The sequence below is a fragment of the Pseudonaja textilis genome, chromosome Z (genome assembly GCF_049901715.1).
Source record: "Pseudonaja textilis isolate UNSWEBS1 chromosome Z, rPseTex1.2, whole genome shotgun sequence".
Classification (NCBI taxonomy): Eukaryota; Metazoa; Chordata; class Lepidosauria; order Squamata; family Elapidae; genus Pseudonaja; species Pseudonaja textilis.
The window spans coordinates 61,380,640-61,407,550 of record NC_142008.1 but is presented as its reverse complement, the minus strand read 5'-3'; the positions used below and the strand labels follow the sequence as shown (position 1 = coordinate 61,407,550).

General features: G+C 41.3%; 2 protein-coding genes across 2 annotated transcripts in view; one reads left to right on the top strand and one right to left on the bottom strand.

Moving 5' to 3' along the window:
* The window catches only part of GOLGA4 (golgin A4), a 79,743-nt gene extending 62,066 nt beyond the window's left edge, over window positions 1-17,677 (bottom strand). The window contains exon 1 of the mRNA XM_087917164.1: window positions 17,424-17,677. Coding sequence (XP_087773290.1) covers window positions 17,424-17,507 — 84 coding nt within the window. The 5' untranslated portion in view covers window positions 17,508-17,677. The remainder of the gene's footprint in view (window positions 1-17,423) is intronic.
* Window positions 17,678-17,743: 66 nt separating this feature from the next.
* EPM2AIP1 (EPM2A interacting protein 1) lies at window positions 17,744-22,180 on the top strand. Its single transcript, XM_026720616.2, is given in 2 exon segments — window positions 17,744-20,769; window positions 20,878-22,180. Coding segments are annotated over 2 exon segments (1,821 nt in total). The 5' UTR covers window positions 17,744-18,955; the 3' UTR covers window positions 20,885-22,180.
* Window positions 22,181-26,911: the final 4,731 nt, after the last annotated feature.

Genomic DNA, 26,911 nt, shown 5'->3' with positions numbered 1-26,911 from the left:
TGCTTCTTGAAAAAGCACCTTTTGGTTAATAAACATTCTTTGCTGTCAGCATTTTTCCCTTAAAGCTTGTTCCATTCCATGCAATAGATGCAACAAGCATTCCTTGAGAAGACTGTCTACTTTTCTAGATAACTCTTCTGCTTCAATTTCAGCATCAGAATGTGGACCACTTGTCGGATAAGGAGAATAAAAATTCAGTTTATTCAGGGAATATTTTGAAGATGTCTGCATTTTCAATAGAAAGGAACCGAAATAGAGATTCTTTTAAGGGATTTTGAAAAAATGATTCCATTAAAAACCCAAAATTGAAGCTTCTGTGAAAAAGACCTTCACTATGCTGCAAATAATAAAATAACTAAAATGTTTTTTTCTTCAAATATCATATCATTAATATATTCTCACCAAAAACCGGAAGAGCAGCTCCTAGCGAGAAGGGAAAGGGAAACATATATATATTTCCTTAAGTTTTCGCAGGTATTTATATGTATGGTATTCAGCTTTGTTCGGGTATTTTCCCATGTCATTTAAAAGCACAACTATAATGACGTGGGAAAATACCCGAACAAAGCTGAATACCATCCATACACACACACACACACACACACACACATACACACACACGCCCTAAGCTCTATGGCCTCCCCAAGATACACAAAGAAGGAACCCCACTCAGACCAATAGTCAGCTCCATAGGCTCACCTCTACAAAACCTAGCCAAATTCCTCGCCAAACAACTACAACTCTATGCAGAATCCATCAACTCACACATAAGAAACTCATTCCAGTTCATCGAGATCATAAAGAAACAAAATTTACAGCCCAGCGACCTACTAGTGAGCTTCGGTGTCATATCCCTCTTCACCCAAGTGCCAATAAAAGAAGCCTTGACAGCCATCCAAAACAAATACAACCCCCCCCAAGCACATCCTAGATCTGACCAACCACTGCCTATCCAATACATACTTCACCTACAACGGACAAAAATACAAACAAATAGAAGGAGCACCCATGGGATCACCCTCTCACCTGTCATCGCAAACCTCTACATGGAACACTTTGAAACACAAGCTCTAGATAAATACGATCACAAACCCAAACTCTGGCTCAGATACGTAGATGACACCTTCATAATCTGGCCACACGGGAAAGAAAAACTGAACAACTTCCTCACACACCTCAACAGCCTACACCCCAAAATACAATTCACCATGGAAACAGAAGCCAACAATCAACTTCCCTTCCTAGATGTCTTGGTATACAAAAAATCCAATGGCTCCCTAGGACACACCATCTACCAGAAGAAAACACATACTAACCGCTATCTACATGCACTCTCACACCACCACCCAGCACAGATCAATTCCGTAGCCGAGACACTCATCTCCAGAACAAAATGCTTAGCCGACGAACAACACCTAAAAACCGAACTACACACTCTCACCAACGTACTAACAGCCAATGGATTCCAAAGAAAGAAGATTACCCACCTAATCCAAAAAGAAACCCCAATCAAAATCCAAGACAGAGAACAAGAGAACGGCAAAGCCCTCCTCCCATATATAAAGGCACTACAGACAAAATCAGCAAGATCCTCCAAAAACACAACATTAAAACAGCATTCTGCACAAACAGAAAAATATCCACCATCCTAAGAAACCCCAAAGACAAAATCGAATTAGAAAACCAAGGAGTATCCGAAATCCCTTGCACTGCCTGCCCCACCACATACATTGGACAAACTAACAGAAGAATAAGTGCACGCATCGAAGAACATAAGAACTCAATTAAAAAAGAAGAACCGACCTCTTCCCTGGTCCAACACCTCAAAGCCACAGGACATGAGATTGACTTTAAAAATACCAGAACTATCGCCAAAACTGAACACTTCAACAGCAGAATAATCAGAGAAGCCATAGATAGAAAAATGCCCACACAGCATGAATAAATGAGATGACACCTCCCGCCTACCAGCCATTTGGAAACCCGCCCTCATGAACAGACGAGTACCTAACATGAAGAATGACACCAGACCCACACCCATGAGGCCCACACAAGATGCCACCACCACACTTCCATGCAGAAAGCAGACTCACACCCACACAGAAGATGAGACACGACCATGGACCAGAAGCCACACTGCAGCTGCATCACTACCCACTTCAAACCCCTTCGAGCCATACATGAAGCAAACTTACACCCACCATAAAGATGCAGCACGACCACGAACTCGAAGCCAAACAGCAGGATCACAGCTCACCAGCTCAAATCCCCCAGCAACTAAGACTAACCTGAGCACAACCAAGCCCCCACCTGAAAAGAACACGCCTCCAGCCAATCAGAACACGGCCAACCCCCCAACCAATCACAACACAGCCAAACCCCCTACCAATGAGAACACCCCCCACCCAATCAGAACACAGCCAAGCCCCCGCCCAATCAAGTCACACCCCCACTAGCAGTTAAAAGGAAGAAGCAGCTGCAAGCTCACATCACTCTGAGAAGCACAGAGCCGAAGACAGAAGCCTGAAGATGATGAATGAGACTTCATCGAAACGTTGCCTTGATACTTCGAATCTTACGTGGGAGAAAACCCGAACAACCAAAGATCCACGTACAAATACCATAAGAATCTCGGAATATATATATTATTATTATTATAATATATATATACATATATACATACATATATACATACATACATACATATATATATATATATATATATATATATATATATATATATATATAATTATTAATATATATATTATTATAGTATATATAGTATATACATATATATAAAATATAATAAGCTGTTATTCTATTTCTAAAATAAAAATAGTTTTATGAAAATATAATATGGAACAATTACATGAAAAAGCATTGCAATTTCTTTTGGTTGCAGTTGTTAATTATTAGTATTTGTACAATGAAGCACACTGAAAAGCTATTTAGTGGAAAGGTTAATCAGCCTTCTATAACATGCAATACCATGAAATAGTATAATTAAATAGAATTAAATATAAATTGCTAATGAAATAAGCTAAACAAAATGTTCATATATATATAATTTATGTTATATATATATATATATACATATATATAACTTATTGTCAAAACTGCATTCCATAACGAGAAAATTTAAAAATATAGGTCTAATTATCCACTAACAGGCTGTTTCCTGATTAAACATTTTACCCCTCAAAAAAACCTCAGACATGTAATTATCTATCCATGGTGTTGAGCCCCAATCTGGGGCTCACCATACCTGAGCCCATACTCAACCAGTGAAGCAGCATGAAGCTGAGGGAGCTAAGGGAGTGGCGGGCGAGAACGCAGCTGCAGCAGCAGGAGGACTTCCAGGTTCTGCACTCGACAGCCACCCACTAGCTGACTGCTCAACAGCTGATCACTCATGGGCCGGGCATCCGGTGGGGAAGGAATGCTGCTGCTGCTGCAAGAGGCCCAAGACACGCTTGTCAGATGATCACTCACTAGCTGATTGCTTTGATGGTCGGGCCTCTGGTCGGTCGGGACTGCTGCTACTGCCGACAGTGCGAGAGACCCAAAACATGCCTCCATAAGGGAGTAAGTGCCACCGCTACTGGAAGGAAGGGAAGGCTGCAAATGCTGGCTCCTGGATGTTGGGTGGTGAGCTGGTGTGGCCGGATGGCATGAGGGTGTTGTCCCTGGGTTACAAGGTGTGCTGGGAGGTAGAAGCTCTCACACCGACTTTGGAAGGGATTCTATTGTTCCCTATTCACTGTATACTGAGGCTCTGGACCAGTTTTGAGGAATAAAGTTTGGTTTGCTATTCCTTTGCTTTGCTATTGGTTACTGAGCAGGTTTGCTTTGGTCCACTCCAGGTCCGGCCTTGAACCTTTGAGAGAAAGTCAGCGCTCCCTCTCTATTCTTTTTTTTCCTTCCTCTTCCCCCTTTTCTCTTCCACAGCCTCAGTACAATGGCTGAAGGGATGGTACCAGGGGTGAGCAAGGTGGAGCCTGCTTTGGAGGAGGAGGTGCCCAAGCCAGAGGATTTGGAAGAAGGTCCATAACGAGATGTGAAGCCGAAGGAGCGTGAGGCACATAGAGTGGTGCAGCCAGCAGAGGCTAAGAAGGTCCTGGAGGCTGTCCAGAGCCCATGGTCCACTGGGAAGTGGTGGCATAATTCATCAGTAACTGGGGCATCTGGGCCGCTGCAAGTGCCAACCCTCCCTTGTGGGACTCCACTGGCTGAGTGGTGGGAGAGACAATTGACAAACAATGGTGAGGGGGAGTGGAGATACTCGACTGCCGCAGGTAGTTGCACCATGGATATGCTGCAGAAGTGGTTTGGGGAGGCCAGTTTTTGGGATGCTCCCTCCTGGCAGCCATGGGATATGGGAGCAGAGTCAGCAGCAGTGTCATGCCCCTGGTGGAGACTGACTCTGAGCTGTCAGAGGAGGACCCAGGCCCATCGCCTATTCATCCAAGGGCATGCTGTGAGGAGAGGATCAGGGTAAAACGTGGTCTAGTCGGGAGGAGAGGATCAGGGTAAAACGTGATCTCCTCGGGAGGAGAGGGCCATGATCCTCTTCATGGGTTGCAGGTGTGAGATCCGCATAAAAGGTTGGACCTGCGTGCTAACAGATGCTGGAGACAAATTAGAGTTTTATTCCTAAAGAAAGTTTATCTTGGTTGGCGTTCTTCCAACGGACTGGACTGGCTATCTTCCTGAAGTTGGCAATTATCATCTTGGTCTCTCGAGGAACTTTATTCAATGTGGTTTGTTTTTGGTTTTTGCTTCGTTATCAGCTCTCTGAATTTGAACTGTGTTTCTTTCCTTTGAAATGTTGTTTTGAAAATAGTTTACTCCTCCACTGTGAACAATTAAACAGTGAAGCCAAGTTGAAGGCATTAAAGGACTTTTAGCTACGTTCTGGGTTTTGTTATATTTCTGATATACTCTAGGTCATCACATTTTGTCTCCAGTCACCCCTTCAACTTGTCTCTGCTTTTCGTGGGGTGACCATGGATCAGCTCAGAGCAGACATCGCCCAGTTAAGCCAGCAAGTGGTTTTGACTGCACAGGTTGTGCAGATGCAAGCTGTCTGGCCACATCACAAATGCTCGGTAGCGGTGCTGGATAAATTTGATGGATTGCTGGCCTAGTTTCCAGCATTTTTGGGGCAGGGCCAGCTTTATATGAGCCTTCAGCCAGAGGACTTCTCCACTGACCAGAATAAGGTGGGGGTTTTGATTAGTTTGTTGTCAGGCTCTGCAGCACGTTGGGTGACTGACCCAGCCCAACCAGGTGTTGGACAATTATGCCAAGTTTTGCTATCAGTTCCAGGCCATGTTTGAGGACCCTGTTTGGAGCCAAACAGCAAACAGACATTTGAGAGAGTTGAAGTAGGGGTGTGGCTAACTCATGGATTATTGCTAGCTTTTGGGTGATCACCCAGGATGTACAATGGAATGAGGCAGCACTGTTAGACCAGTTCCAGGAAGGTTTGTCGTCGGAGCTCCTGTATGAGTTGGCGCACACTGAATGCCATCGCACCCTTCAGGAGCTATATGCATCTGTGTCTTCGTATCGATGCTAGGCTTCAGCAGCGACGGGTGCAACTACAGACGGAGGCTGTATCTGTTCCCAGCAAGATGGCACCCGGTAGAAGTGCCTTTGGAAGAGTCCATGCAGTTGCGGGCTGCCCGCCCTCATCTGACCCAAGTAGAAAAGGATAGTCGTCGTGATGAGTTATGCCTCTGTTGTGGCAATCGAGGCCATTTTGTAGCCAAGTATCCTGTTAAGACATCCACAGCAACGACATTAGTGGTGGCGGGAAACAAGTAGGTTGGGTTTCAAAGGGGGTCTGTAGGTTGGGTTTCAAAGTCCCTAGGCCTGTCATCTTCACCATCCTCGCCATCTTTGACAACTTCGACATCTCCGCCCCAGACATCATTGGTGAAGCATCTTGTGCTGACAGCAAGTGTGTTTGTGACTGGTCATGGAATGGTGGAAATCCAAGCCTTGGGCGACTCAGGGGCCACCGTCAATTTCATGGATGCTCATTTTGTCGAGCAGTGGTTTATTCCCCAGCAACAGGTGTCTCTGCCAGTAATGGTGGAGACGAGGGATGGTTGGACCCTTCGTTCGGGGCCTGTGGTTGCTGCAACCAAACCTCTTCACATGTATATTGAGCAGTATGTGGAGGAAGCCATGTTCGACATTGCCACAGTACCTCATTTTCAGGTGGTGCTGGGTTTGGAGTGGTTACAGGCCCATGATCTACAGATTGTCCGGTCATCTGGAACTGTCCAATTTCTTGATAGGAAGTGTGCCAACCTTTGTTTGTGTTCTTGTGTAGGGGGTGTGATTACGCCCGTGGACCTGGATCTACCCGCGGAGTTGGTGACCTATGTTCCAAGTGGGGGGAATCAACACACTGATGCACTATCCCAGAAGCCTGAGTATAACCGAAGGGAGGACAAAATCTTGCCCCAGACGGTGATTCTGTTGAAGTGGTTTGCAGCCACCGAGGAACCTGTGGACCTTCAAGTAAGGATTCAGGAGGCGCAGCAGCAGGATCCATTTGTGGCAGCTTGGCATCGAGAATTGATTGAGAATGGGAGACAAGAGACTTTTGCATATATTGGGACCTGCTGTGGTTCCGTGATCGCATTTATGCGCCTGGTGGTCCTCTTCGTGGCTTTATCTTACATCAACGTCATGATAGTCCAGGATACTTTGGGGTGTTCAAAACACTGCACCCCATTTCAAGAACATTTTGGTGGCCGAGACTTAAGCATGATGTGTTGGGATATGTGGCGTCCTGTGGGATCTGTCAATAGGGCAAGTATACTTCTGGTGCACCCCCTCGTCTCTTGCAGCCATTACCCATGCCAGAAAGACCTTGGGGGGCAGTTTCTTTGGAGTTCCATGCTCAGTTTCCTCAATGTTCTCGTCCACCTGGGAAGGGGGCCCTGTGGGGGGGTAGTATAATGCCCCTGGTGGAGACTGACTCTGAGCAGTCAGAGGACCCAGGCCCATTGCCTATCCATCCCAGGGCACGCAGGGAGGAGAGGATCAGAGTAAAACATGGTCTACTCAGGAGCAGAGGATCAGGGTAAAATGTAGTCTACTCAGGAGAAGAGGGCCATGATCCTCTTCATGTGTTGCAGGTGTGAGATCTGCATAAAAGTTGCGTGCTAACAGACGCTGGAGTCAAATTAGTGTTTTATTCCTAAAGAAGATTAGTTAGCGTTCTTCCAACAGACTGTCCCTGGTTATCTTCTTGAAGTTGGCAATTACCTATCCCGGTGTGACATGGAACGTTATCCAGTGCGGTTTGTTTTTGGTTTTTGCTTCGTTATCAACTCTTTGAATTTGAATTGTGTTTCTTTCCTTTGAATGGTTATTTTGAAAATAGCTTGCTCCTCCACTGTGAACAATTATACAGTGAAGCCAAGTTGAAGGCATTAAAGGACTTTTAGTTATGTTTTGGGTTTTGTTAAATTTCTGATATACTCTAGGTCATCACAGCAGTGTGGCAGCTGCAAAAATTGTGATCTCAGCCAGCTCCGCCTCAGCAGACTCGATTCTAGCTGGCTAGCCCAAAATTATGTCTGGGTCCAGCATCTACCCGATTCCATGATGCTTTGCAGGTGGGTCCATTGGAACAGAGTTCTTCACTGGCTGGTTTGGTAAGAAAGCTGGAACAGGCCACAGAAGAGTCAACAATAGGAGGAGACCGTGGTGCCCAGCCCAGAGGCAGCATCCAGGATCCCAACAAACTGGTTGAAGGGCACCTTCTCATGCATCCCAGATGCACATCAGGCTGACCAGGTCCTGCAGAGCCCCATATGGTCACCAGGGTATTGGCAGATGGTATGGGGTACACCACTATTGCAGGCTTTGTTTGATGGGAACCCCAACCACATAGCACTGTTTCTGAGCCAAGCCATTAGCCATTTGGACCAATACATTCAGTTCTATCCCTCTCAGTGGGCAATGGTTGTGGTTGTGATAGTGCCATTGGAAGGTGGGACTGCTGAGTGGGTGGCCTGCTCAGTAAGCACACCAGGAGTTGGAGAATGTAGATCTTTTCTTGAAGGCACTGCGAGTCCGGTCCGAGGATGGGATCCATGCACAATGGGTGTAAGGAGAGCTCCTGTTGCTGAAACAGAGGGGCCAATCGGCAGTGGAATGTGTCCCGGACTTTCACAGGGTCGCTGGTAAGCTGCGGGCCTGGCCAGAAAGGTTGCTGGTTCATTAGTTCAGGGTGGGATTGGACCATGAGCTATGCCAGGCCTGTGTTTACCAAGGTATCCCTCATCAGTTGCAAGATTGGTTCCAAGCAGTCATTGATTTGGATGCTGGGTTACTGGAGTTCCATCCCAAGGGGGATGCGGGGCTTGATCCTCGGAAATCCATGGAAAGACTGACAGGATTGACAAGTGGAGCCCATCCCATCACCAGTGCCCCTGGTCTCACAGAAAGGCCTGTTCGATCACCACTATGCTGTTTCTGGTACAACCAACCAGGACACCAGACAGCTGAATGCACAGCATCAATGTCACAGCTACCGAAGACACCAGCTAGCAGCTCTGGTAAGACCACAAAACCTCCCTGACAGACCCCGGAATGGTCCTGGGGAGCACACCAGGCAAAAGTCCTCTATCACATCCTCAGAGGAGGGAGAAGCAATGGCGGTAATGAAGTTCCAGTTGGAGGCCTACAACAGCGAGGATGACGGGTCAGAGGACCTGATGGTAAGCGACCCCATCCATCCTTTTGTAATTCTCATTACCATAGTGAGTCCCCAATCAGCACAGTGTGGGAACAATGGTGCTGATTGACTCAGGTACTGTTGTCTCATCAGCCAGGCTGTGGTCAAGGCATTAGGAATCTGGGTGAAGATGGCCACGTCTGTTTTGTTTGAGCAGGTCGACAGCTCATTGCTGGGTGGTGGTCCAGCTACTCATGTCACAGAACCAGTACAATTAGAAATGGGGCAACATTGAAAGATGACTAGATTTATCATGGTGGTGATGATGACCGAGTCTGTCATCTTGGGACTGGCATGGCTGGATAAGTGGGGCCACATGATATGGTGGGAAGGTGGATATAGCAAGTTGAGGATAGGGTTTGGACCCAGACCTCCCCTCATGAATTGGCCCAGGGAGGGATGGACAGTGGCCTGGGGGGTACACCTGGAAAGGCCCCAGTAGAGGCCGTTCCCCTTTCCCCGAGTCTAAGCAGATGTGTTCAGTGAGAAAGAATTTCAGCCCCTACCTCGCCACCATCCTATCGAGCTGATACCTGGAGCCAAACTACCCAAGCCAAAGGTGTATTCGATGCACCAGGAGATGGGAGAGCTATGACATTACATCAACAAGAACTTGTCTAGAGTATTAATCCTGTGGGGGGAGGGGCCCATACTCAAGGAGTGAAGCAGCACGAAGCCTAGGGAACCAAGGGGGTGACAGGAGTGGCTGGTGAGACAGCAGCTGCAGCAGTGGGATTTCCAGGTGCTGTGTGCTCCACAGCTGCCTACAAGCTGACTGCTCAACAGCTGATTGCTCTTGGTCAAGCCTCCGGTCGGTAGTGATCCCTGCTGCGATGGTTTGAGAGGCTCGAAACATGCCTCCAGTAGGGAGGACATGCCACTGCTGCTGGAAGGAAGGAAAGACTGCAAATAGATGTTGGGTGACTGGCAGGTGTGGCCAGATGGCATGAGGGTGTGGTCCCTGGATTATAAGGTGCACTGGGAGGGACACTATTCAGGGTGGGATTCAAAAATTGCAGCAACCATTTCACTATTCAGTTGCTGAGTGGGCATGGTCTACCGGAACTTCCAGGAGGGCCATTTTTCATCTTCCCAGGTGTCCAGAAGCTTGCCTCAGGGAGGACAAACACAGCCTCCCCCAGGCTCTGGAGAACCTCCAGAAGCCAGAAACAGGCCTGTTTCCGGACTTCCAGTACTTTCGGAAGGTCCATTTCCCCTTTTCCCAAAGCCTCTGCACAGATCCTGCAACTTACCTGCATTGAAAATGGGCCTTGTGGAGAGAGGCAGGGTGGGCAGGGCCAGCTGGTCGGTTCAAATACTGGTTCAGCGAACCAGATGCAATTTAACATCCAGTTCGCCTGAACTGGTCCGAACTGGTAGAATCCCATCGCTGACTCTATTGTTCCCTACTCACTGAGTACTAAGGCTCCAGATGGGTTTTGAGGAATGAAGTTTGATTTGTTATTCCTTTGTTTTGCTATTGGTTACTGAGCGTGTTTGCTTTGGTCCTCCCAGGTCTGGCCTTGGACCTTTGAGATTTGGTTTTAGAAAAAATCTAAACAGAACCAAGAATGACAATTGCTTGCAGCAGTCAGTATTTCTATTACTTAACTATTATAATGCCCACGTTTGCAACATTCATGTTCTAATGTGTATATTAATCACCATTCTCAAATCCAAATTAATTTTATAAAGACTATTCAAAATAATCCACAATTAAATATAAACATCTTTTAATTTTGAAAATGTATAAGCTATACATCAGAACATAAACTATGCAAGAATACAAGGTAAAGATTTCCTGAAGTTAATTCTACTCAGTCATATCCATGTAATACAAAGTTTGGGGCTCTGTTGATTTATGATTACCCCTTTCCCCCAAACATAAAACCTATTCAAAAATAAATCCTAGCATGCTGTTTTTATATATTTGCACCCAATAGAAGCCTTATCTCCAAAATAAGCCCTATTTAAAAGTCTGCATACCCGGTCGGCTGCCCATTCTGTCTGGTTGCTTGCGATGCACCACCTGAAGAGGGGGTTGGAACAGCTCCACGCACCCCTCACCAGATTACCTCAGCCCCCCCCACAGCCAAACCATCCACATCCTGACACCTGCCTTGCCACAGCAACAACAGCAACCATGTGCAGCAGGAGCTCATGTGGCCACTTCTTCTGTTTATTTGCAGCTGCAATGGAGCAGAAGGCTGAGTGGTGTCTTGTGGCTGCGAGGCAAGGCAGCTGTTAGGGCATAGGTGGCCTGGCTGCAGGGGCCCTGAGGTTAGCCGATGGGAGAGCGTGGGGCAGCTCCACCACCTCTGCCTCATGGCGGCAGCTCTGGCAAGCAAGCAGAAGAAGTGTGCCTCCTATACATGCCCAAGTGCTTATTTTGCTCCCCCCGCCCCACCAAGACCAGGTCTTTAAAATAAGACCCGGTCTTATTTTCAGGGAAACACAGTAGTGACTTAGGGACTCACAGTATCATAAAAAGGGAATTACTATGGGGATCAATAATATGATCCTTGACTTACAATGATTTATGACTGTAATTCTGGACACAATTAAGGTAATAAATCAAGGATTATTTGTAGTTTGCCATTCCCTTATTTGACGATTTTTTTTTCAGTCACAATCTAATCTATTATTTGGAGTTTCCTACTGAGCTGACATCCAAATATTTGCCTTGTTCAACATTGCTTGGCTTGTTTGAGATCAGCCAAGTTTTGCTAGGTGTTATCAAGTGCTAGTCTGTGGTAGAGTTTTGACTGCCAGTTATTTAGTGTTGATGTCAATCCAAAAAGGCATAAGCTATCCTCTGATCATTTTAAAGCTGGCTCCTGTACAGTTAAACAATATATTCAAATACATTTAATTAAAAACAGTTAATCTAATAGTTTTTATGATAGGAAGATAAAGAATGCAGCCTACATTCTTCTTAATCATTTAAATTAAAATATAATTCTCATTACACTTTAGATTAATACCTGGAAAGTATTTAAGAGTAGATATTTATTTTCTGATGTTTTTTAAATAAACTTTATTGAATTTTATTACATTAAAAACATAAAAAATATATCATTCAATAACAGCTGTTTGTGGTGCTTATCATATAACAATCATTTGTGCAATATTTACAAATATTTTGTGCATAATTATATTCTTATTCTATCTATATTCTATATTTAATAATTACTTATCCTTGATCTGTCTCCGATCCAGCTATACCATTGTTCCCATACCTTATAAAATATTGATGCTTCCTTATCTTTTAAACTCGGTGTTAATTTATCAATTTCAGCACAATTCATAACATTTTGTATAACCAGTTCCTCTATAGGTGTATATGGCTGTTTCCAACATTGGGTAAAGGCAATCCTGGCAGCAGTCAATATATGTAGTAATAAGTATTTTGTATTCTTTATGTATGTTTTTTAAAGATCCCCAAGAGGAAGAGTTCTGGTTCTAGGTTTAATTGTTCATTGGTGATTTCCTATAGCCAATTTTGGATTTTGAGCCAGTATTTTCGAGCCTCTAGGCAGGATCACCACATATGATAATATGTTCCCTCTTTTTTATATATTTCTAACATATAGAACTCATTTTAGGATACATTTTCACTAATCTCAAAGGGGATAAGTGCCACCTATAGAACATTTTATACGCATTTTCTTTATATGTTGCTGATTTTGTTAATTTGTGATTTCTCTTCCATAGTCTTCCAATCTGATAAATTTATGTTGTGACCAATATTTTGACCCCATGCAATCATGCATCCTTTCACTACTTCTTCTTCTAATTCTACTTCTAGGAGGTACTTGTAAATTTTGGTAATATTTTTTTTATCTGGGCCTAATAAAAGTTTGTCTAATTGTTGAGGTTTCAAGTATATTCCATACTCCTTTACATCCTTTTTAATTTATTGTCTGATGTTAATGCAGATAGTTTATATCATATTCCTTAGGAACACCAAGGACAGCTGTTTGAAATAACTACATAGTTTTAATTGTAGTAAAAATAATTCCTTGACATAGAAACATACAGTGGTATCTCAGTACTCATCAATAATTCCAGAAGAATAGATGAATATTAAAACTAATGAGTATCAAGAAAACCGTGCGTTTTACTGCTGTTTTGGCCAGAAGAAATAGTCAGTCACAAGGCAGCCAATGTCAGCAAGTTCTTCCTTGTGTGTTGACTACCAGGAAAATGATGAGTGCCCGGGCAAGATTTCTGCTTCAAAATGTGTCAAATACTGAATTTAACAACTTTTGAAGCAGTTGAATACCAAGGTATGATCGTAATTACTTAGCTCAAACACCAGATACTAATTTTATTCATTCATTCATTCATTCATTAAATTTATATTCCTGCCTATTTGCTCATGGTGATTCAAGGTGGCTTACATAAATTAATTAATATAAAATATATTTATTTTATTTATTTATTTATTGAATTTATATTGCTGCCTATTTGCCCATGGCAACTCGAGGCGGCTTACAGAATATAAAACCATATTTAAAACAAAAAAAGCAATCAAAACTAACAAAAAGAATCAAATAAATTAATAAAGTACAATAGAACAAAATCTGGAAAATAAATGAATAAATCACCCTCCAACTCCCCCCCTCCCAACGATATAAGATCATACGAGCCATTTGATAGGCTCCATCCTGCTCTGAGTTCCCCAGGCCTACTGGCAGAACCAGGCCTTCAGTGCCTTTCGGAATAGTATTAATGAGGGGGCCATTCCAATCTCTGGGGGAATGATGTTCCAGAGAGATGGAGCCACCACAGAGAAGGCCCTTCTTCTGGATCCCATCAGATGTATCTCCCTCAGGGATGGGACCCGCAGCATTCCCTGCCTCCTCGCTCTGATGGGTCAGGTAGATGTCACTGGCAAGAGACGGGCCTTCAGATAACCTGGTCCCAAGCCATGAAGGGCTTTATAGGTGACAACCAGCACCTTGAATTGCACCCGGAAGCAATCGGCAACCAATGCAGCTCCTGCAAGAGCGGTGATACATGTGCACACTAGGGTCTGCATAAAACCATGTGGGCCGCTGCATTTTGCACCAACTGGAGCTTCTGGATGCTATTCAAGGGCAGCCCCATGAAGAGCGCGTTGCAATAATCAAGATGGGGAGTGACTAGGGCATGAGTGACTGTGAGTAGGGACCGTTGGTCCAGGAAAGGGCGTAACTGGTGCACAACCTGCAGTTGTGCAAAGGCCCTCCTGGTCACAACTGCCACCTGCTCTTTGAGCAGGAGTCATGAATCTAGGAAATCCCCTAGATTACACACAGGGTCTGTTTGGGGTACTGCTACCCCATCCAAGACCAAAGGTGGCAATTCTCCCTGAGTCAATGAACCCCAAACCCAGAGCCACTTGGTCATGTAAGGGTTTAGTTTCAACCCGTTGCTCCCCATCCAACCCCTAACAGCCTCCAGGCACTGTGAGAGGGAGGACACAGCAACACTTAACTCACCATTGGTTGAGACATACAGCTGAGTATCATCAGTATATTGGTGATACCTCAGTCCATGGTGACGGATGATCTCACTCAGTGGCTTCATATAAACGTTGAACAGGAGTGGAGAGAGTACCGAGCCCTGTGGAACCCCGTAAAGCAGTGGGTGAGGGCTGGATCTCTCCCCTCCTATTAACACTGACTGAGAGTGGCTGCAGAGGAAGGAAGTGAACCAGGAGAGCTCAAGGCCTGACTCCCATCCCCTGAAGCCACCCCAGGAGAATCCTATGGTCAATGATATTGAAAGCTGCTGAGGGATCAAGTAGAGTAAGGATGGATGCACTACCCCCATCCCACTCCCACTAGAGATCATCCAAAAGTGCGACCAATGCCATTTCTGTCCGAAATCCAGGCCTGAATCCTGACTGGTAGGGGTCGAGATAATCAGTTTCATCCAGAAAACTCTGGAGCTGCTGTGCGACCACCTTCTCAACTACCTTCCCTCAAAAGGGAAGATTGGAGACAGGTAGGAAATTATCCAACATATAAATGCAATAAAATAAAATTATAAGTTTAGATAATTTAATATTCATACCTTACATATTTAAAAAGCAAGTCATCCAGATCAATGCAAAGTAAGAACAGCCAATGAAGAACAATATTTATTTAATTACACTGCTGCATCACCATAAATGTCATTCTTTAAAACAGACTAGATTATTGAAAAATCATATGACAAATGGTATAAGCTATGATACCTTACTCTGGCTTCATTTATTGAAAATAATTGTAAAAAACTGATGCAAATTTTATATCAATTATGGAACAACAGTCTGCCCCTACTGAGGTAATCATTTAACTCACAGAATGGGAATTCATAACCAGGAAATTCCTAATCCATAACCAGAAAGGCCCTCAAAACCAGGGGTGGAATTCAAATTTTTTAACAAACAGTTCTGTGGGCATGGCTTAGCTGGTGGGCGTGACTTGGTCATGTTATTGATTGGGCGTGGCCAACTCAATATCACTCACATCGAGACACGTATCTCCTCGCCTGGCCTCTCATTACTGTGGGGATGCTGCAACAGTCAAAAGTGTGAAAAATGATCATAAGTCACTTTTTTCAGTGCCATTGTAACTTTGAATGGTCACTCCACACAAGCAAAGTACCAGCAAAGATGGGGGGGAAAACTCCAGAGATGTTCCTGAGACAGGAAGTCTAGTCCTGCCAAGAATGTAATAAGGGTTAACGGAGAGGCAGTTTCTGTAAGGAACACCAGAATGTTTCCTTCCTGCCTTTCTTACAGGATTAGGCCAGTAATTTCTTCTAACAACCAGTTCTCTGAACTGCTTAGAATGTTAACCAGTTCTAGTGAATAGGTGCGATCTGGTAGAATCCCACCCCTGCTCATAACTATGGCTATACCACCTGCTCTTCAAACAGGAGCCCCACATTGTGTACCAGGCCTGTTTGTGGCATTGCAACTCCATCCAGAACCAGAGATGGAAGAAACTTGGGGGGGGCAAACCTACAACCATTCTTTCTTACTAGGGTTGAGTCACAAATACATACAAAATATGACATTTAGGTCCAGGTTCCTTTTAACATATTCTAAATTTGTAGTTGATTCTCAAATACATTATATATTCTTTCTGAACTGAAGGGGTTTTGAATGCTTGGTGTTTCAATTTATTAAAGATACTTTAATATTATTTTCATAGATATTTTTTCCTGAACCTAAGTTTGTCACTTCAAAGTGCAAAAATTCTTACAACATAAAACATGACTTGTATATGTATGAAACAAAACAGTTCAGATTTTAAATGGGGTAGAGGTGACTACCGTCTTTTCTTACAAGTGTTTGGAGACTGTTTTGAAACCCATATAATTTGACTTAAATTTTCAGTGTTGCTAATGAAGGTTTGAAATTAACGCTTACTTTTCAATCTTGTAACCACTAAGAATAATGGAAAATATGCTATCTCAAGATAAGTATTTAGTCAGTTGTTTACATCAGGATCCATTTTAGAAGATATGACAGAAAATACATTATCAGAATATATATGTAACTCACATTCAAGTCATTAAACAATAAAACATCTAAGAATGCATTACAGCATGTCCTAGCTCTACTGAATAGTACATTCCATTCCATCCTTGGCAGATTCTCAAAAATCTTTTTCATACGTTAGTTTATTCCACATCAGGACATTGGTACAATGAAATATAGTATATTCTCTAATCACTAACAATTAGAAAACAATAGTGTATTGGATATTCTGATTTAAGGAGCTATAACTCAAAAACACAGTTGTGAATAAACTGTTCACACACAGAAAAAACGGCACATCACTGGAAAATTCGCATCAATTCTTAGTAAAAACGCATTAATATATCTGCTCCTGCACAAAATTAAAGGCATCTAATTTATATTGCCTCTTTTTTTACTAAGAATTGACACAAATGCTTAATACATTCCTATAAATAAAATAATATGCTGGCAAAGATAGGACATATTTGAAAAGGAACTCTTTGGGATACTTTCTTTTTGGTGGGCACATAATCCTATGAGCTCATAGCTGAAATCGAGCCATATCAAACTTAATGGGACCCAGCCAAAGCAGTGGAAAGATTTTCCTTAAGTTAGCAGACCTCTGATATTAATAAAGATAGTCGAGTTGCATTTATATTTCTAATTTCCCAAGTTCTTAAATATTCAGTTAACAATTTTTTTTTAATAAGCACACTGAACCATACACAATCTGGTTCTCACAACACTAGGCCAAAATACAATGAACTTTGATGGGTACAAAACGTCTTGTCAGACAATTATCGGACAAGGCTAAAACAAGCCTTACAAAGGGAGAACCTAATCTGGACAATTTAAATTAACCTAGCAGGAGTAGAAGCCTGCCTTTGTGGATAACGCAGTGTCCTAAAACGATAAACTGAAACAATGGCGCCTTAACAGATATGGCTCGGAGGAGGCCGACGCTTGAACCCTTTCAGCAATACCTCCCTCCCATTCCTTAGAGAAAGGGAAACGGCGTGAGGATTCGCACACCTTCCGGAGCCGGCCTCCTAAAGCGTCCAATTACTCCCTTTTAAACCACCGAACATTTCCCAGGGAGAAAAAGAACCAGTCTCCGTATTCTATGCCAAGTAAGCGCGCGGATTTTCTACCGCGTACCTGAGGAAACTCTGAAGCGCCACCGCCGGGACTTCCGCGGCCCGAATTTTGTTCCTCAATGATCTGCTTCAGTTTTTTGAACATGACGACGGTCGGCTATAGTAAACGAAAGGAAGGTACGGCCGGACGAAAACCTTCCCTTTTGCAAGCATCAAACAGGTCCCAAAGGCACTTTCCTTCTTCGAAGATTCACGGAAGTAATGACAACAGCAGACTACAACGATCTCCCTACCTCCGCGTTACCTTTTTGCCCCGTTTATAAGCGTCAGCTGATCAAACAATAGTTACAACGCATGCGTGAGCAACGTGAACCAGTTTTTAAAAAACAAGCGTTCAAGGCTAAGCAACTACGGCAAAGGACGAAGGCCGAATTTCCTCCACAATTGTCCCGATTTAAGTTCGTCTGTTTCCCCACCAAGATTGCTGTTCCAGATTCCAATGAATCGTCATGCTGATCTCGGACTTGGTCTGCACAAGGGGTATTCCGGTAATAGATTTATGACTTCACATATCTTCTATGTTATCTATGTTAATCTTCTCATTTCTCCTTAACACCCATCCCCTCCCAACTTGTGATTGTAGGACTAACTTTGTCGCTTGTATCCTTACGATTTATATTGACTGTTTCCTAGTATGATTTGATTGCTGACTGTACCCTATGACTATCATTAAGTATTGTACGTTATGATACTTGATTCTTAACGAAAGTATCTTTTCTTTTATGTATACTGAGAGTATTTACACCAAGAGAAATTCCGATGTTTAACTCGGAAGTAAATCCTAAACAAATTCATGAAAAAAAATGCATTCAGACGAATTCATTCCTCAATCTGACCATGCTGCTTTTCCATAAATAATGGACTTGGCTCATCAAGATGCACATCAAACTTGGGCAGGTTTCTGTACATAAATGACCTCTGTGATCATATTAAGAGCAATTGCGTTCTCTTCGCTGACGATGTAAAGCAACACCTCCTACAATACTGCTACCCTTCAAAAAGATCTCCACTATGTATCAGAATGGTCGAACAAATGGCAACTTCAAATCTCAACAAATAAATTCTCTGTCTTACATGTTGGCAAAAAAAATCAGAAAATAAAATACAAGCTGAATAGGCAAGACCTTGATGATCCAATCTCGGTCAAGGACCTTGGAATAATCATCTCTAATGACTTAAGTGCTAGAGCCCACTGTAACCACAAAGCCAAAAGGCATTAAGAGTTGTTAACCTAATCCTGCGTAATATCTGGTAATATCACACTACCAACTAGAGCACAGGTGTCAAACTCAAGGCCCGTGGGCCAAATGTGACCCGCCACGTCATTTTATGTGGCCCGTGAGAGCTACAAAGTTCCGATTGCCTTTAAATAAATAAAGCAAAAGAGAGCATTCACCACAAACTACATTTCCCAGAATGCATACCAATTATGTTACCAGCGAATTGTCGACATCCCGCCACTAGGTTGCAGTGTATCCGCATCAATGTTATTTTCTGCAAGTTGAATTATGTGGAATTACAAATGATCCCAAAATGTCCAGGAAGAGGAAAGTTGATGCAGATGGAAGGATGTTTCAAGAAAGATGGGAAGGTGAATACATGTTTGGGCTTCAAGGAGAGAAACCGGTATGTCTTTTATGTTACGAAGCATTATCGGTTGTCAAAGAGTACAATCTACGTTGGTATTTTGAAACCAAACACGGAGCTAAGTATGCCAAAGTTAGCCTTTCAGAAAAACGACAGATTGTTGAAGAATTAAAAAGCAAACTACAATTGCAGCAGAATGTGTTCACGAAAGCCACAACCCAAAACACTGTGGCAGTGAAAGCTAGCTTCATCATTGCAGAAGAAATCGACCGAGCTTCAAAGTGTTTTTCAGAGGGCATGTTTTTGAAGCAGTGCATGCTGAAGGTCTGTGAGCAGGTGTGCCCCGACCAGATACAGACTTTTAAAAATGTCAGTTTATCAAGGAACACCATTGTGGACTGAGTTACAGAACTAGCAGGAAACCTGTCGACGCAGCTGGCCCAAGAGACACGTAGCTACATAGCTTTTTCATTAGCTCTTGGTGAAAGCACAGACAACACGGATACAGCGCATCTATCCATTTTTATTTGAGGCGTGAAGTCAGACCTCTCTGTCACTGAGGAGCTGTTGGATGTAGCTGCCATGCATGGGACCACAATGGGACAGGACATTTTTGATATGGTGGAGAAGTCCAAGAGTAAAAATGCATTGCCTTGGGAAAAGTTGGTGGGATTAACTACAGACAGTGCACCCTCAATGTGTGGAGGAAAAGCGGGCTTGGTTGGACTAATAAAAGACAAAATGCTGAAAAGTAATTGTCAGACGCCTCTGGTAATGTATCACTGCATCATTCATCAAGAAACATGTGGGAAGGTGCTGGAGATGGATCATGTAGTGACCACAGTCATGAAAACTGTGAACTTCATTCGAGCGCAGGGCCTGAATCATCGTCAGTTCCAGCTGTTCTTGCAGGAGATGGGCTCAGAGCATGGAGAGGTGCCATACCATACAGAAGTACAGTAGCTGACTAGGAGTAAAGTCCTCAAATGATTTTTTAAACTTAGGGAAGATATTGTTCTTTTCATGCTAAGTAAAGGAAAATTCATGTCTGTACTGTCAGATCCCAACTGGCTGTGTGACTTTGCTATGTTGTGTGACATAACTGAGCATCTCGCCCAACTGAATCAGAAGCTGCAGGGATGTAGACAAGTCATTACGCAGATGTCCAACATGATCATGGCTTTCCAGCTTAAACTTGATCCGTGGATGTGCCAAGTCAAACAGGACAATCTTGCTCACTTTCCTGTTTGTCAAAGCATTTCAGCCTCATTTCCCAGTGTTTTTTCATGTGGTCAGTTGGCTACCAAAGTGAGCCAATTAACAAATGAATTTGATCGGTGCTTCTCTGACTTTAAAGCACAGCACTCAGACTTTGCAATCTTTGCCGATCCTTTCACCACCGACGTCTGCACTGCACCCCAGCACCTTCAGGTGGAGTTAATCGAGCTTCAAAGCAATCATAGCCTGAAAGCAAAGTTCAAGGATGTTGCGATCCAGGACTTTTACCGTAAAATGCCCCCTGGTTCAATGCCACAGCTTCGACGTCATGCAGCCCATGTTCTGTCTATGTTTGGGAGCACCTATCTGTGCGAACAGATGTTTTCAATAATGAATCTAAACAAAAACAAGCATAGATCATGTATCACTGATGAGAACCTCCACACTGTTCTACAGATTGCTTCAGCACAACACCTAAAACCAGACATTGACACACTGGCTACGGAAAAACGGTGTCAAAGATCCAGCCAGAAAATGCATAAGTAAGCGTTTTTTAAAACCTAATTAATATATAATAAAATGTATTTCAATCAAGAAGAATAGTTAAACTGTGCAATTTAATGATTGTGCTGACATTTTGTTATTTTTAGAACATGATCAATGGATTATGATGGAGGAGAGGGGATCCACTCTGTGTGTTCCAGGACAGTCAGCATCTTCTCATGAATTTCACCTAAAAAGTTGAGACAATATAGTTGTGAATTGAGACAACCCTGATTTTGTTATTTTCAGTTATTTAGAAATATAACTTTATATGTGTAGTAATGCATTTAGTGTTTATAGGTTTATATGTTTATGCAGACAAATCTGCAAGGCTATATGCAGCCATTTGTTTTTGTGAAATGCTACATCTGTCACATATGTTCTTAACAGCTCACAATTGTTGGTTGTACTTATTCTGTTATTCTGCCCCTCCTAGCTGTGACAAAAAGGATTTGAACAAAATTATTATCATAACTGATGTTGGATGATGTTTTTCTATTATTATTCTCTTGGATAGATTGATCATTGATTGATGGAGTAATGTGGGTTTCTTAACTTGACAAAGTAAATTTTTTATGTTATATTAACAGCTACTAGCAACCTATTTTTACATTTATGCAAATGCATATGTAATATTTATGATTTGAATAAATAATAAATTCAGAGTTAATTAACATTTAGGAGTAGTTACATTTGATTACATTTATACTGTCATACAGTTACATGTGGCCCTTTGAGGGCAACCATTACACTGACGTGGCCCTCGGTGAAAATGAGTTTGACACCCCTGAACTAGAGCATACAAAACATTTGCTAGACCAATACTCCAATACAGCTCATCAGTCTGGAGCCCACATTACATATCTGATATTAATACAGTTGAGAAAGTCCAGAAATATTTCACAAGAAGAGTTCTCCATTCCTCTACTCGTTGCAGAATATCTTATGCCACCAGACTTGAAATTCTAGACCTAGAAAACCTAGAACTACGCTGCCTTCGGTCCGATCTAAGTATAGTACATAAAATTATATATTGCAATGTCCTACCTGTCAATGAATACTTCAGCTTCAACCATAACAATACAAGAGCAGACAATAGATACAAACTCAAGGTAAATTGCACCAAACTTGATTGGAGGAAATACAACTTCAGCAGCAGAGTGGTCAATGTCTGGAATACTCTACCAGACTCTGTGGTTTCTTCCCCAAATTCCAAAAACTTTAACCTTAGACTATCTACTATAAACCTCATCCTTTCCTAAGAGGTCTGTAGGAGGTGTGCATAAGCACACCAACAACCCTATCGTCCCTGTCCTATTGTTTTTTTTTAAATAAAGTTTTATTGAGTTTTAACAAAAATAAAACATCTTATTTGAGTACAGCATAGTTCAGGTTATCACATTTCCATACAGACACAATTTCATATGCATATTCATCTTATTTATTCAATTTCATATCTTATTACTCTTTTTCCAACTTCTCACTATTTCTTCTTTTACTTCTCTTAATTTTCTTTTATGGTTATCTCATTTTCTTCTTATTCAATTGTATTTCTTGTACCTAAATTTCTATATCTTTTTATTCATTGTACTTATACTTTCATCTGTCTTGTTTACAATTTCATATGTTCTCTTCCAACATTCTTAAGAAGCAAAATTCCCTCTATGATTGTCAATCAAAGTGCAACACCTTTAAATCTTATTGTTATTATCATGTGAAATCTCATTAAACATTGAATTTGTGCATTCTAAAATTATAACATTCAAATTTCTAATCTCTATTTTATATCATGTAGATCTCATCATTCAGACTCTGCTTGGTATTTCCCCTTGAAAATGCAAAAAGAAAAATTCTAAAAACATAGCAAAAGATAGATAGATAGACAGATATACATACATACATACATACATACATACATACACACACACACACACACACACACACACACACACACACACACTAGTAAAATAGTTATTCAAAATCATTCTAGTCCTGATATGAACCTTGTAAATCTTTCACGTTTCTTTTTAATATCTATCAATCTTTGAGAACAATTGAAATGTTTCCCTCCCTTCTTCATTATTACTTAACTGTTAATAAGCATACCATTGGATAGTCATACAGTTTTACCTTATAAATTATTATAATAAGCAAAATAATTATTCAAATTTATTCTAATAACTGGTATAAATTTCCTTATAAATCTCTCACATTTCTTTTCAATATTTTATCAATCTTTAGAAATAATTGCAATGTTTCCCTCTCTTCTTTATTATTGCATTAATTAGAAATAAACATACCATTACATAACAATACAGTTTTATCTCATAGATTATTTATTTCATTTCTAACTCATTACAGTATTCTACTGTCACGACACTATCTTTTGTACCTTTGCAGAATCCTCACTTTTAACTTAATTTAACCATTGTCTCTGTGTTTTCTAGCTGAGCAAGTCCCTTTAATCCTAGTACAATCTTTAATCCTGCACAACCTTATCCAGTCGGGTTCATCTTTGAGGTGACCATTTCTGAATACCGCTGCAACCACCTTTGGGGAAGGGAGTTTAGACCAGCCAAGGAGGAGAGATGCGGCTCCCCTCCGCTCGGCTAGCAATCTCCCCCCTCTTCACCACCTCTATGGGGTGGCTTCAGCCCCGAGTCCAAAGGATCAGGGCACTCCAGCGACGAGCACAGATTGAAACCATGCACAATTGCGGATTTCGGTCTGTCGCTGAAGAGACCCAAACCAGAAGTTGGTGTTTCTTTTTATTTTTCTTATATGTATCCATTTCATGTATTCATAACTATGTTTATACTTATACCTGTTATAATCACTTGACAAAATAAAGAAATATTTTTTTTAAAAAAAGTTGTTAGCCAGTTGAGGAAAAACTATCATGTAAGCATCTCACATTAACAATAAACAATAGAGGCAACAACAACAAAGGTTAACATTTCTTACACTGCCCCAATAGATCTGTGTTGCCCATTGCATTTTACTTTAAGATAGCATAACTAACCAATGTGTCAAAGTTAGGTTTAATAATGTCTTAGATTTGGCTTGCGAAAATGCAGGCAACCACTAGATAGCAGTAAATGCAAGAATTTATAGCTCTGCTGGTGTCCAGTGGTCATTCAGATTTTTGAGCCCAGATCTGGTAGCCCTGCTAAAATGATTCAATAAAAGTGGTCTTTGTTATAATTGTTTCCTATGTCTGAATTTTAATAACTCAGTAAAGGAACTTTTCAAACTAACTGTGTTATAGACTGCACTTACATGAACTCAAGGAACCTAATCGAAAGACAGAATGATATAGTTTTTCAAGTCTCTCCCCTCTTTTAAAAGCAGCAAAATTCAGTTTGAGACAAACTTCAAAACAGTGTTTCAGGAGATATGGGTGAACAGAGGTGCTGAAGCTCGCCCTGGGTTTCATGCTATCTCATCTTGCTGTTGGAGTGACCCTTGGGGGTGCATGCATCTTGTAGAGAAGTGTGCCAGTGTGGGGAGACTCAAGTCGCGGTGTGGAAAAGGCAATTCTCATCGTGATGTAGAGAAACCCTGTGGGGACCGACAACAAGACACTGTCAGTAATGGCGGTCCTAAAGCCTTGATCATTGCATACAAGAGTGAGTGAGTGAGTGACAGACTGTGGTGAATGAAGAGTGCAAGTGAAAGAATTTGCAATTCTGATTGAGTGTTGAATATTGGAGAATCTTAGTCGGAGCGAAGCCTGAAAACAGCGGCCAAAGCAGATAGGAGCGGCGGCAAAAGCGAAAGCACTCGTGAGACGGAAGAGGGTAAGGACACGAGCGATCGGACAGAGAAGATAAGAGAATTGGAGGGATCTGAGAGACTGATAATAATTGGGGGAGATAAAAAAAGAAGAAAGAAAGAACAACAATTTAATTTAAGGGAACTTTGAAGGATTTGAATTGTGGACTTTGGGGGAAATTGGAAGGACAAACTTGAGATGGGGGTAGACTTGAAGTAAGGAATTAAACTAAAACTTTAACTATTCCACGAACGAAACTGAATAATTTACTGGTCTCTTTTTGGATTATTGGACTGGAGCTGTAATAAGTGGAGAAGATTTATTAAAGAAAGAGACTATTTGAATCTAAAAATTGACTTGTAAAACTTTTAAACGAAAGGAGAAATGGCTACAGCAAAAAGTGTGGTGAGACAGTGAAATCAGAGACATTACTCAGCAACTCTGTGCTTCCGGTGCGGTCGGTGAAGGAATCTCGAAGAACTGAACAATCGTATTGAGACATTTTAAGTTTTTAAATTTTGCGGATTGCAATAATTATTTCTTGACACCAACTCAACTGATTTTTGAATGTGGTAAATGTAATTTATATATGATTTAATTGATACATTAGTAAATATTGAAGTTTATATTTTGTTATAACACACACACAAAAAGGGAGGTGAAAATTAATTATTTAGGTATAGATATTTGATTATAGGTGTTGATTAGATTGAATTAAATGATTACTGCAGATTAATTAATTATTGTATAGCAAGGTTGATATATTTTTATTTAGATTTGCAAGTATTTGAAATATTATTTCATTACACTATTTTGAGATTTGGAATTCTATAGCACTTATAGATATGCAGGTCAATAGTATTTAAATTTAAATGGAGGAATTTGATATATTATTAAGATCTACAAATATCTGATTTAGAAATTAGCTGTAAAAGTGTTTGGAGTATATATATATTGATAAGAGAGGTTAATCCTGTAACATATCATATTAATTAGTGTAGTGGCCATTTATAGTTGATACTTCTCAATAGTGAATATTAATTTGGGACAACATATTTATATAATACAAAAACAAAAACAAATTTTACAAGAAATGACCTCTGTCACTAACACAACACTTAAAACTGGAAAGAAGACTTCTTCAATACAAACAACTCCAATGCCATCAATCTTAGTGATGGCACAAAAGACAATTGAAGAAACTCTACCTGGAGAAAAACAACCTACCATCACGAATGCCAATATTCAATCGACCCTTCTTACTTTACAAAAGTCCATGCTGAAGCTTCAGGAAATAATGGTGAAAAATCATACCGAAACAAGAGCTGACACAAATGAACTAAAAGAAGAGATGGGAAACTTAAAGGCAGAAATGAAATTAGACATCTTAAAGTTGGATCAAAAAATTGAAACAATACAGCAAGCACTAGAAAGGAATGAATCAACAATAAAGGAGGTTGAGAAAAGAACGGAACAAACAGAAAAGAAGCTGGAAATGGTTGGTGAGCAATTAAGAAATGTGAGTTAAGAAATGGATGACTCCTTGGTATATCTGGAAATGGACAAGGCTGCAGCATATCTGAGATTCCAAAATATAATGGAATCTACAGAAGAGGACTTAGAACAAGTGGTGGCAGGAATATTAGCAGACCTATTGGAAAAAGATAAGGACGATATTCTGAAAGAGTTAGGCGAAGTATAAAGAGTAAGCACAAATTATGCAAGACGACATAAACATCCAAAAGAAGTCCATGTGAGATTTGCCAGAAGGAAAGTTCGAGATATTATATACAAAATTTCTAGAGAAGAAACAATTACATACAAAGGAAAAGAAATCTTGGTGCTTAAACAAGTCCCAAGAAAAGTGAGAGAGCAAAGGCGAGATTATAAATTCTTGGTGAACCAATTAAACCAAAAAGGTATCATATTCAGATGGCTAATTCCAGAGGGAATGCTAATCACTTGGGAAGAAAGAAAAATTACAGTAGTCTTCATGGAAAAAGCCCAAGAATTCTATGAACGATTGATAGGCCATGAAAAATCGAGTAATAGAGACGAATCAGAAATGAATTTGCAAGACGACCAAGACTATCAAAAAAACAGAGATGGGAATCATAGGAATTCGAAAAACAAACAACATCAAGAGAGAGAATAACCGAAGATGCACAATCAGCCATAAAGAGAGACAGGAGTAACTACAAGACGAAGAGCAAGAGTCAATTAGGTGATGGATGAAGAAAAAAAAATACTATCAATTAACATAAATGGCCTAAACTCTAGGGTAAAAAGGAAAAGAATATTAACCAAATTAATTAAACAAAATGCAGATATAATATGTTTACAGGAAACTCATATAAGGAAGGAAG